General features: G+C 36.9%; 1 protein-coding gene across 2 annotated transcripts in view; it reads right to left on the reverse strand.

Moving 5' to 3' along the window:
* Positions 1–13,354, reverse strand: part of EDIL3 (EGF like repeats and discoidin domains 3) — a 261,173-nt gene that overhangs the window by 146,590 nt on the left and 101,229 nt on the right. Inside the window, exon 3 of one of the 2 annotated variants that reach the window (XM_076362437.1) lies at positions 8,210–8,239. The exons of the other annotated variant lie outside the window; for it this stretch is intronic. Within the exon in view, the coding sequence (XP_076218552.1) occupies positions 8,210–8,239 (30 nt within the window). The remainder of the gene's footprint in view (positions 1–8,209; positions 8,240–13,354) is intronic. 2 annotated transcript variants of the gene reach the window in all.

Raw genomic sequence — 13,354 nt, forward strand, 5'->3', positions numbered from 1 at the left:
CGAAGATGGTGCTGAGTAGAACATTCCTACCTTCTACCATAAATAGTTATGAAAAGTCAAAATCTTAAAAATTTGATATTATGAATTTACCTCAAAATAAAAATAAACTGTGACAAGGGAAAACCTGGGATTTTAATAATTTTATGTTTAGTATTTTAAATCTATGAAAAATGATAATTCAGTGAATTTTTAAATGCAAGGTTATTTAGAACAAGAAAAAGCACTTATTTTTGCCAAAAATGTGGCTTACATTTTTACAACATTTTTACAATACAAATTCTATTCTGTTTTTTTTAAACTCACCATGTCCCATGAACAATTTTATTTCTGAGGAACCAACAATTTCACCAGAAAATTGATAAAAAATTCTAGATTGCATACTGGTTTTAAATCTACACATTAGTAATGTTTAGCACTTATACGTTGCAAATGCACATTAAATACGTTGCTTTATTGTCTCTATCCTGTCAATTTCCAGAGATCCATAAAGGGAAACCCAACCCATGACATAGGCAGCTTTTTATGGGAGAGAGTACACTATTTCCATTCTGTCATACTTTATGAGATAGAAAGTAGGTGCTGGCTTTGTTTTGCCATTTCAGCATGCTACTCACAAGAACAGAGTCAGCGTGTGAGCACGGGGACACTACGTCAAGGAAGGGCTTTTGGGTCCGAAACCTCCATGAGAAACCACCCCTTTCACAATAAGGCTCTCACTGAGTCCAGGGACAATCCCTGGGAGGTAGTGGAGCTCAGAGAAGCAACATTATTTCTTCCTAATATGCTAGTCTAAATCAAATTTACCTAAATGTTAATGTGAATAAAAGAGAGAAATCTAAAAAACAAGTAGAAAAGAAAACAGAACTCCATTATTACTACAGAAGTCTAGAGGATGTCTAATAGGAAAACTAATAGGGTCTCTCTTAAGAAGAACCTAGGCTATGTCCAGTAAATCAGTTTTGAAATATCTATTAGTTAAAATAATTTATAACTACTTTTAATTTTTCATCTTTTTCAATCTTTTTTTTTTCAAACACAGTGACTGATATATAGTTTTGTATTCTGCAAATAGGTTCCAAGGAAAACACTAAGGCAATATACTGTGGTGCCCTGCTTTAAAGGGCTTCTTAAACACAAGAAATCTGGGGGAGAAACAAAGCACCAGTTTTAATAGCCAGAGAAACCTGGAGTTGTCCTAACAGAAACAAAACAAAACACATAACGTGGAAGCAATTTAGATTTCAATTGTTGCTTAACACCATGCTCATAGGGTAAGGTTAATGGGCAAATCTTAAGATTTTTAGTTGTCTATTTTTTATGACTTTTTGATAACTCTTAAGTGCTATCTCTAGTACAACTTTCTTCCTGCAACTTCTGATATTGTGCTTTTCTATTCTAATCTTTTGATTTCTTTTTCTGATTAAACTTCATTCTAGAGACTTTCCAATAGAAGTCCCCTTCTCCACTTTATATGGCATTTTTAACTTTTGTTGTTTCTCAAAAGTGATTTTTTTCCCTTGTTTTTTACTTCTTTAGGAAAAAATGTTAAAGTAACTTTTATAGAAGTTGAAATTCTAAATAAGGAAGTGAACAGATTAAATATCACATGGAATTGTAGAAGAGTAATATTATTTTCCATGGGAAAAAATAGACTGCTTGTAGTAGTTGCACACAGATATATAATGCAGCTGTCTGTACATGTACATACCGTGTCACAAGGTTGTTGTAGGGATTATGTTTTACTAATGGCTTTGAAGAAGAAATTTCTGTCATATATTGAGTCTACTATCTCTTCAACACCTAAATTTCATTAAATCAATATTAAACTCAAACTGTAAAAGCGCTTTTATTGTCATGAAAGTCTAAACATATTTGCATATTGTATATAGATGGAATACAAAGACACAAATCCCAGTTACCTGAAACACTAGGCTTAAAAAAAAATCGGTGACAAAAGCAAGGAATGGCTTCAGTTAAGTGATGGTCTCAAGGGGCGTGTATTTATTATTTCAGCCAAAGTCACAGTGTAAAGACCAGTGTACAAAGTGCCACATGTTATGCGGTACTCTGTCTCATCGTGTCTTGGAAGAATTACTCTTTGATATCTTTAGAAATGATTCCAGACTCCTTGAGGAGAGGGAGGGAATACATAAAACCACGGGGAAACATTTTTGAGATGCAAAGGTTCAAACAGCAGGACATCCAACAGAAGTTGATACATTAGGCTTAAAAATTTTCAACAAAGCAACCTCCTCCTAGTTCAATAAACAGCTTTAAAAGACTCATGCCACGTGTGTAGATCGGAAAAGAAACATGGAAACAAATCTCCAAGACAACTGTCCTGAGATTTTCCTAGCTTGCTTTCACAGGATGCATGAGCTTCTGGTAAAACTATTTAATTGATCTGAAACTCAAAATAAATGAACAGATATGAAGAAGTGGCTCAAAAGAGAGTGTTTAGATGTCTATGACAACATAAAAAAATAGGTATTTAACTGGAATGGAAAAAGAGATCTAGATCAATGTTTATCCAGAAGTAGGGCTAAGGAAAACCTTGTTGAAACTGTGAGGATCATTTGAAAAACTCCTCGGTTTAGCTTTGGTTAAAAAGCATGCAAAAAGTAAGTATGCTTTTTCTTAGATGAAATATGTTTAATGAGTTATAATTACAGTTCATTAGACTGAAGCATTCTGAAACTGAAGGAACCCCTGTGAAATACCATTTCTATAGAGATACTCACAAGGCATTTATTATTTCAGGATTATTAATCTTCAACCTAGTGGTTACAACAATCAGAGTAAAATTTTGGTAACTTCACTTCTATGAGATTACTCACGGAGGGCGTTGTCAGAGTGACATATAGTGCTCATAGACTCTATCCCAAAGAGCAGAGCATGGGAAATAGTATTGTTTTATACCTTCAGTTGAATAGAAAAAGAAATTCTAATTTTGATCCTGACCACAGGTCAATTAAAAGTTTATAATGTTCATAAAATGTTCAAATAATGTTTATAATCTTCATAAAATTAATGTATTAGCTGCAATTTATCCTACCTCATATTCTTTAGTAAGTAAAGGTATTGTTTGGAAAAATACTACGTTGCCCTCCAATTAATCTTCTCACCTTTCCTCCCCTGCAACTGTTACACTAAATGCAGTCTCTTATCTCAGAGTGTTTAGAAGACAATCATAAGGTATTTCTAATGATTTTGAATGCTAAGTGATGACTTCTGGGCCTTGCAGCTGGAAGTGTGTGCATACCTCCTCCCCAACACTACCAGATCAGGACTAGAATCAGCAGGTTAATTATGCTCCACTAAGATAAATGTCACAAACTGGAGGAAACTTGCTGCTTTTTTTTTTGGAAAAGAGCAAAATCTGGTAGCGAATAGAACTTGCTTTCTGCCTATACAAGGCACGTCCCACTGAACTTACTGGGAAAGGCTCTAGGTGACAGCATGAGGCTTTGGATGCAGTTTCTATTTATTTTTCAGCACCCCCGCATCTTTCAAACTGCATGACTGCCTTCCTACTCTGAGGAAGAGGTATCTGTTTTAAGCAGAACACACAGCTTTGTAAGTGTCAATACAATTTGAGAAATAAGTTGTATTAAAACAATCCCATAATAATGCACTAGTCTGTTACTTTCAAAACAACAACATCTGGTCATATCTTAGAGCAAAATCAATAGAAACTATAAATTATAAAGCATCTAGGTAAAGAACAATTGCACTTTATTCATAGATTTTCCTCTGGAAAAGCTAGAACAAGTAATATCTCTATAACAAAGGTTTAAAAATAACTTCATTTTCACATGCATGCCCTTCATCACTAAATTTAAAACTTTCCTGCTCTTAATGCAACAGTCTGGTTCTGATTTTTACTTCCCCAGGAGCAAGATAGTGCACTTCATTGTTAAATTTTTTATTGTGCTTCTAGGTTGCACTTTCACTGCACCTAATTTAAGCTCTAATCTAGCAAACACATGCTTAAAACACATGCTCACAAAGAAAATAGGTCTACTGTGCACTGATATTCAAATACTAACTACGTACTTCACTGCTTTCCTGAGGAAGATCCAAAACAAAATATGTACACCTCTGCAGAAAATTATTGTTTCATTCTATGGAATTTCTAAATGTCCTGGTTTCAGCTGGGATAGAGTTAATTTCCTTCCTAGTAGCTGGTACAGTGCTGTGGTTTGGATTTAGGATGAGAATAATGTTGATAACACACTGATGTTTTAGTTGTTGCTGAGCAGTGCTTACACTAGTCAAGGACTTTTCAGCTTCTCCTACTGCCCTGCCAGTGAGGAGGCTGGAGGTGCACAAGAAGCTGGGAGGGGGCACAGCCAGGACAGCTGACCCAAACTGGCCAAAGGGACATTCCATACCATGGGACGTCATGCTCAGTATATAAACTGGGGAAAGCTAGCCGGGGAGGTGTAGCCGCTGCTCGGGAAATGGCTGGGCATTGGTCAGCGGGTGGTGAGCAACTGCATTGTGCATCACTTGTTTTGCATATTAATTTATCATTATTATTATTTTCCCTTCCTTTTCTGTCCTATTAAATTGTCTTCATCTCAATCCACGAGTTTTACCTTTTTTCATGATTCTTTCCCCCATCCCACTGGGGGGGAGTGAGCGAAGGGCTGTGTGGTGTTTAGCTGCCTGCCAGGTTAAACATCAACAGTCCTTTTTGGCACCCAAAGTGGGGCACAAAGGGTTGAGATAACGACAAATCTGACCAGAGCATGTTAAAACAAATTTGTTGTAAGCATTCTTTATTAGGTTAATATTCACTGGTCACAATGTTGATTTATCTGCTCTCAGAGTTGTTGTGCTCGTTCTCAGAGTTGTGTTAGGTAACACCTTACTTGCTCTCTATGTTCCCTCTTGTGCTTCACCTCTGGGGGCTGGATCAAGGATATCATTTTGCTGCACTGTGTAACACTGGCTTATGACATGATAAAATTACTGGTCGTGAGACTAATCTGGTATTTCTACTCAGCATTGCCATCATCTCCATACTTCTTTACACTCTTTACCTTTTCTCCTTGGAGAGCCAATCTATTGGGGAGACAAGCGGGGTACACTTTCCCCTGCTCCTTCACCTTCCCCTTCTCCTCCAGGCTAGTTACAATAGCTCTTGAAATTTTGAATATCCTTGGGATGTTATAAAACCTACGAGTTTTACCTTTTTCCCAATTCTCTTCCCCGTTTCTACTGGCGGTAGTGAGTGAATGACTATGTGGTGTTTAGCTGCCTGCTAGGTTAAACCACGACACCAAAAAATAGTATCTATACTTAAATATAGCTTATTTTTATCATAGTCACATTTCATGCAAATGTAGAGATGGGTTATACTCTGTTAATATCTAGCAGAAGAGTTTAAGATCCAAAGTTTGCTACTCAAGGCAGAGAATAGAATTGTTTTCCCAAAGGTGGAAATTTTCATTTGAATAGGAAAAAAAAAAAATCATTCTGTGCCTGGAGTTTAGTCAAATTAATTCCTTGAAAAAGCTTCGGATTAATCAAAATTATTCCCAAGAAAATAATTGTTTCAAATTAATTCCCAAAGAATCTAATCATGTGAAGTATCAATGTCCTAGAACCAGATTAAATAACAGAAAGTGTTAACGTTACATTAATTCACTTACTTTTGCAGGTATTTAGTCATATTCCCTTGTAACATAATTTCTGAGCAGTTGAGATTTACTTGCACAAACGTTTACAAATATGTGTTTTGTCTCATATTGTAAATCTACCATGTACCATTTATGCCAGAGGCATTTTTGCATCTGTCCAAATCAAAGAACAAAAACATTCTCGTGCTGCATGTTTGTGTACTTCTAGCTGTTGATTTGTCTGCGTGGGAATATCTGTCTGCATTGTTGTATCAGTGCAACTCCCACATGTATACTCTTACTGCAAACAGCATCCTCTCATGGAATAACTAACATGAAAAGGTCACCAGTCTTTCCATTAAGAGTTTTCGTACAGAAATTTACACTGGTATAGCTATTACTGCATAAATTATTGTGGCACATTTTTAGAAGCCAGCAAACCCTGAAACACTAAGAACTATAACAATAAAAATAATGGCTAAAACCTAGGTGCAGCTCATTCAACCAACCACAAGTAAGTAAATGATTTGAGTTTGAAACATATCTGATCAAGTCTTGGTGGAAAATATTTGAAAAAATACTGGTGTAAAAGATGTTATTGATAATGGGTGAATTCAAGGAGATTATGAACATTTAGGAATATTCTGTGATGGAACAATGCTCAAAAGACATTCATTGTAAATTATTGGCTGAGCTTTGTTGAACACAAGAATTATGTGCGGAAATAAAGCAGTGATACTAGGGCAGAGTAAAACAAAGCAGTCAGAAGTGGTTAAAAACAATACATTTAAATGAATACAAAAGCAAAAAACCCAATGTCATCTGGCACTCCAAAAGGCAAGGGCTCCTGAGGAACTGAATATAGAATCTGTAGGCTTTTGTGAAACTATTGAAATTTCAGCTGGTAAGTCTAACAGAGATCTGTAGTGGAGCCCATGTGTCTGTCTTATAAATTCCACTTATCTCCTTTTACCCATTTTCATCTGATGTATCTGGTTAGCTTGGCCAACTCACAGTTGTGGGCTCTCACAAAAACGGCAGTGATGTTCAAAATACAAAGAGGGAGGCCGTATCTTCATGGGACGCTCCACTGGTCGCAACAGGAATGATGGTTTTACAATGCACAACCACAGCAAGATTGTCTTGAACATTACTGCAGCGTATTCATATATACCTCTAAACTCTATCTCTACAAAATGTGCATAATTAAACCAATTCCATAAAGGGAAAAAAAGGGGTAGTTTTTTCCTTTCTTAGGTAAAAAAGATTTCCTTTTGTAACTGACACTTCTATTTAACAGCTGCATAGGTTTCTATTAAGATATTTTCCATGAAAATTTCAAGACTGACAGATCTCTCAAGAAACGGATAGTTGAAGGCTGATGCTTAATAATTATAATACATACTCCTCAGGGGTGTGTTAGTACTCTATATCTTTCCCAAACCCTTTCTCTGTTTCGCAGTGTTTTTTCTCATCTCAGTCATGCTTTCTTTCCATTCCACTACTATCTTAATGTTAAAAGTGCCCTTTTGCTTCTTTCTCTATTCAGTGCTAGTCTTAACTATTCTCCCTCTCTCACGTTCTGCTCTTGGCTTTGTTCTCCATCCTTTCATTTATTATTCTCCACTGTACCCTAATTACTTATATTGCTCCCAAGTTGTAGGTTTGTGTTGTAAACAGTGTTCAATCCTTCTTTGCCATCTTCCTTTCTTCATTTACTTTCCTTACCTTTTCTCCTTTGGTCCTCTGGAGACCTTTACTTCTTTTAACAAGCCACTATAAAGTGACTCCCTATTCATTTGATGTTTTAGCTCACTGAGTTTATACAACTCAATGCTATTTCAAATACATTAAGCTGTTTAGTGGCATTCTTCTTTGGTACATCATCTTCTTTTTCTTTAAATACTCCCAAGCTAATGGATTGCCAATTAATTAGAAATAGTTAATCTTCGCAATAGAATAAACACTACGTGTTTGTGTCTCTTGGGGAGCTCCTAAACTAATTTTTATGACTGTGTTGTTAACCGTTCTCACTACTTGGCAGCCTGTCAATGGAAATAAAAGTTCAATGAGCAGATATCCAGGCCACAGTTTGCAGAATGTTTTCTTTGAGCAGGGTGCTTCTGCACCCGCTGTCCTTCCCTTCCTTCACTGCTCATTCCCAGGCTGCGCTGTCTTTAAGGATGCCAGTTCTGGGGGTGATGCAGATGATTGATCTTCACCAGCATAAAGACAGATAAAAAAATAGCACAAACACTGATTTTTTTTAACTCCTGATTGCTTTTGACTTGGTTTGTTGTGGGAAGCCCAATGTGCCAGCTTAACCAAGCAAGAAGCAAAAAGGAAGGAACTGTGGCAGGGAAGCGTTTGAACCACTACTGGAGGAGTATATCTCCTACTGACTCCAAACCGAGGGAAAAAAAGATGAAAGGAAGGGGAGCAGAGAGAAAAGAAAAGAACCCAACACTGATATGGCTATTTAGCATGTGTTATGCACAAGATAAACCTGGTTAAAATGATTTAGAAGAAAAGATAGCTCTCAAGGAATGGTTACCATGATGCAGGTGTTAAATTATTCATACCTGCTGAAGTTGGTTCCTCTTCAATTGAGGCTGTGCAAAAAGTTAGGGGGGGATATGGAAGGGGAAGGGGAGGGAAGGGAGAGAGAGAAAAAGAGAGATGAAGAAATCCAAATAGTGCTAATTGTTATATTATTTACATTTTCTTAATATATGAGCAATAAAACATCATGGAAAAAAGTTTATTCTAAATAGTTTGATCAACTTCAGTAACAGATGTTTCATCTTCGTGGAGAACTAAGCTAAAATGAGTTAAGATCTTAGCTTACATTTATAGCATTACACTCTTAACCTTTCCCTCTAATGTAGCTAGTAGGATAGGCCCAATACTGTAATAGCAATGCTCAACAGAAGAGTTTCAGTTAACTTCCCTGCAGTCAAATTCACTGCCAGAGCTAGCTGTTGCTGTTCTTAAGGTAAAGCCTTCTAAAAAATCGACTGCAGGACCCAGTTATCTGGTTAGCTAATGAAGACTGTTGTCTGATGACACAGCTAAGCCAGCGGCTGGTTAGCAGTTAATGAGAGGCACAGTCCACATCTTTTTCCCATCTCTGCATCCTCCACCCCTTCCGTTCCCTTCAGTTTCTTCCCAACTTTGTGCTGGCAGTAATGATTTAATGATCCTGAAATTAAGTAGTCAGGGAGCAAAAACGGCAGTTTTTGGGTTTTGTTTTGTTTTGTTTTTCTGGTAGGATGGGGGGCGTGGGGGTGGGGGGGGGCGGGAGGGAGGCAGTTGCCTGTTTGACTGTCCAATCCAGCTGTTTATTGTCTGAGGAAAGCAATAAAAATCCGTATCTTCATACAAGAACATTTCCCTTTTGGCAATAGATAACCATTAAATTGCCTTAAGTTACCATCAGAAAGCACCTTTGACTGTAGACTATCTATTACCTGTACATTCAAAAGAAAGAAACAGATGTATTCACAGTAAAACTGTATTTTAAAAGTACATCAGTGACCTAGTTCTTTCTCTCCTTGCAGTCAGTATGTTTTATATACACATGCATCATAAAAACAGTCTTCTCACAGTCTTTCAAAGTTTTCAATGACAGAAAAAGTAGCAATCAAGTGTTTCTCACTTGGATACTCTAAAAGCACCTAGAAGTCTGACAGGACTCTCCATATATGTGATATAGAGACCCTCTTAAGATACTAAACACAGGTATCCATACTTTTATTTTTTCTCTTTTAAGGAGTGTCCTCTACCCGTTGAAATGGAACATTCTTCTGTTTGATTTCTTGCAGAATCAGTTCCATACAAACAACACTCCTACAGCAATGGCAGACATTGATCCACCCTGACAGCTTCAGAGCTTGCACTTGGCATGGATAAAGATTTCAAACATTTTCTCAAAGATCAGTGCATGCTTGGTAAACTGACTTCTTTCCCTTCAGTATCACTCCGTGTATTATGTTGGGAGAAATTAGGAAAGGAGCAGGAAGATCTGTCCTCTGTTTAGTGAAACTTTGTCAGACATAGCAGAGGCCTTGTCAACAGACACCAACTGCATTTGAGACCAACTATAAAGCTTTGTTAATTCAGTACAATATTCTATATGCAACTGTATGTGACAATTAATGCTGGACACATCAGTTATTTCTAATTGCAGAGTAGCAAGGTGTCCTTTTGGGGGCTGTCAAATCCAATCGATAGAAGATAATGAATTACTGTCTGAAGCACCAGCGAACTATCTTGTCTCTAACTAAAGTTTCCTGAGGTAAATAGGTGATTTTTATTTATACAGCTTGGTGTTCAAATAAACACTTAAGATGGCTACATTACAAGAACAGTACATTATGAAACGCGTAAGCTAAAATGACCTAAACAGGGTATTTAACAGGCTAACCCTTCCCTTTTTTAACTCCTCATTTAGTGTCTAGACGTGTGTTTTGAAACTAGATGAATCCATTCTGAGCTGTATATATGTAGAGATCACATTAAGCTTTTAAGTTTCACAATAACATGTTCTTTTACTGCATAATTACTGAATTTAAGTAAAATGTGTTTGTAACAGTAGAGGATTTCAAGACAATGAAAGAAAGAAGGGAAAATACCACCCTACCGTTTCTAAATTGAACTAATCAGATACATCATTAGTTCAACAACAACATGACAGCTGATTCCACAAAAAGAAACTGAGTATTTAAATCTTAAAAACAACAGAATCAGAAGTAAATAAACAAACTACAAACTAAGTCAATCAAGCATGTTGTAATTTCTCAAGTTACCAGTGGCAGAGAGGACGACTACACAAACAGAACAGAACATGAAAGTTAGTTAGAAGTTCCATTATTAAATTTTACAAATACCCAAAATCTGTATTAGCTGCAAGCTCAACTGCTGCTTGAGCAACAAATAATTAAAAGTACTAGTGACTGTGTATTAAAACTGGTTAAACAAAATTGTCCAATTATACAAAGAATATTCATTCCAGTAACAATTTTTTTCAGACTGCTATTTGAATAATATTCTTAAACTTAATTATTGGGATGAATACCAGCATTAGCAATTCAAAAATGGATTCTCTTATTCCTCTGATGGTTGTTTCAGTGGAACCACTCTGCACTTAGGTACACGTCTAAATAAAATAGGATAGCTGAATCTCAGCTGAAGTAATCATTCAGATGCCAAGACAGCTATGCCAATAATGTTACTTTTCTGATTATTTAATTAATTTTGACTATTTGATTGCTAGTTTAGGCTCTTTCAGGAACAGAATATGTTCATTTCTTGTCTGAGTTAGACTAGAGTTAGTTAGAACTGCTTTTGTAAAATGGAACAGACCTAGTTCTACTTGTCAAAACTAGATTTCTTAACCCTAGACAGAAATTAAAAATGCATATTAAAAATAGATATGAAAATGCAGTTATGGACTTGTTTGTACTTCATGAACACTTTTTTAAAAATCAGATGAACTTATTCTCTTGCTATATGTGCCAGGACTTCTTTCACGCCCCCATAACTTGATAAACCGTGTTTGAAAAAACAGCCTTCAGTAAGCTATTGAATACTCTAAGAATACACTATTTTTGCTTTATCATGCCAGCTCAAATGCGATGTCAGCACTCTGCTTTCCACTCGTTAAGTAAATGCACTAAATTGCCACACCAAAAACTTCCTACACAACACCACTTTTTTTTTCATCAGCAGTGATTTAAAACTAGAAGTTATTTTTAAAAGCTATTTATACAGTGAGTCATTTCCATAGTAATTATCTGTAATTTGCTCTCTTTACTTATTTCAGAGGGGTGGAGAGGGAGTAAGCTGGAATTGCCTTGCTCAACTGAGGTGGCACAAGCTGGTGACTCACTACACTGTGTGGTGGATCACCATCAGCCTGGCTTTCTCCTTCTGACTCCAGAGCAGCGAGACTTGCATAGAGGAGCCAGGCATTTGACAAAAAAGCCCCCCAAACAGCTACAGACATCCCCAAGTTATGGTCTGATAACAGCATTGCATGTCCTTAAACTGTAAATTACCCTGCAGCTTTAAAGCATTTTCAAGAACATTTTCTTCCTGTTTTAATGCATCATTGACAAAATATAATAAGATATATGGCAGCACAAACATTAGTTTTTACCTTCTTAGAGAAAAGCTGATGCTCACTTTGAAAACTTAATCATGTTTTCCTTCGAGGTGAATAACACTGCACGGTATTAGCGGGGAAAAAAATCCAAGAAGACATGGGCAGATCTGGAAAGCATATACCAGGACATGTATCGTCCAACATAGTTTAAGAGAGATAATGTAAGAAGGCAATGCTTGGAGAGTATCTGAATACCTGTGTCAGACTTCTGATTATTTCTGTTACAAAGGTAGAAGCCTTGACAGCTCTGGGAAAAATCTGAACTTTGAAGTACAGGAAAGTTGAGGGAAGCAGATTCAGTGTAACAAGGTGCTATATTATATTATGTATTACGTCACATTACATTAGTTTTGTGTTTATATTAAGGCTTGTGCTAATTTTATATTAATGTGAAATATGTTTGCCTTTAATGTTCAAATGAAACATAAGACTCATAAATAAAAGAATAAACTTAGATATATGACATTATCTCTATGGAAAAGGCTATGCCAGAGCTCTACAAAATTATCCAGATGAACCACCTGTGAAGAGCAGAATCCAACAGCAAATAATTTTTTTCTGAATGCAACATCAAAAATAAATGATATACCCCTCAGCATCAAATCTCAGGGTCTCGGAGGACCTGCATGCTACCGCAACTGACTGACTGACTTCCCAAAAACTCAGCATCAGTCATTAAGAATGTGATTTTAATGCTACAGATGTTTCATTGAAAATACGCGCTTAAGAAGTCTGCCTCTTCACGCACTCCCCATTCAACAGACTTCAGTTCATTTTTCCATAAACTGGCTCAATCTTCTTTGGTTCTCAACATGGCCCTGTGGGCACTATTGGCATGACTGATGAGGCAACCCATCGTCAAGCAAAGAGCTGAAACAAGCTGTGTTTCCACCAAAGCCCCCCTTGCACCCAACCTCACTCTGTCCCATGCTGTCAGGTTAAATGTGCTAAAGACACAGCTCAGATGATTAACGCTATCTCACCAACTCGTAACAACTAACTCAACCAACTCAGCTGGCTGCCCCTGCAACAACTGATATAAATAATCATCACCCCTAGTTATAAAGAGGGGAAGCAAACCCTAAGAAAACCAGATTGTTTTCAAGATGTGTGAATGTGAGATTCTGGAAAATGCACCATTTATGCCAGTCGGTCAAAGATACATCTGTCTGTGTGAGTAAGAGGTTTTTATCTCACAGTTTAAAAGTGAGGTTTGGCTTGTTCTCTTATTGTGTGTTAATTGTAATTGTAGTACTGGGTCACCAGCACATTCTTCACCATTCACAGGCCCTTGGGAACAGCAGTGCCTCCTTCTAGCTTCAGCTGGCTAAGCTGTGTTTGCAGCTATTCTTGAAAAACAAAACAAAACAAAACAAGAAGGAAGACACCAGGCAACTCACTAGTGCATGTCGGTGATAACTCACTATGAACTGATAAAAGTCTGCTTGGATGACAGATGTTAAATGGAAAACAAAGTCATTAATTAAGAAGCCATGGAAATGCCTGTGGCACTTAAGAGAGGAAACCTATCACTCTGCATAGGTTTACATCCACTTAAGCA

Source organism: Aptenodytes patagonicus, chromosome Z, assembly GCF_965638725.1.
Source record: "Aptenodytes patagonicus chromosome Z, bAptPat1.pri.cur, whole genome shotgun sequence".
In the NCBI taxonomy this organism is placed as follows: Eukaryota; Metazoa; Chordata; class Aves; order Sphenisciformes; family Spheniscidae; genus Aptenodytes; species Aptenodytes patagonicus.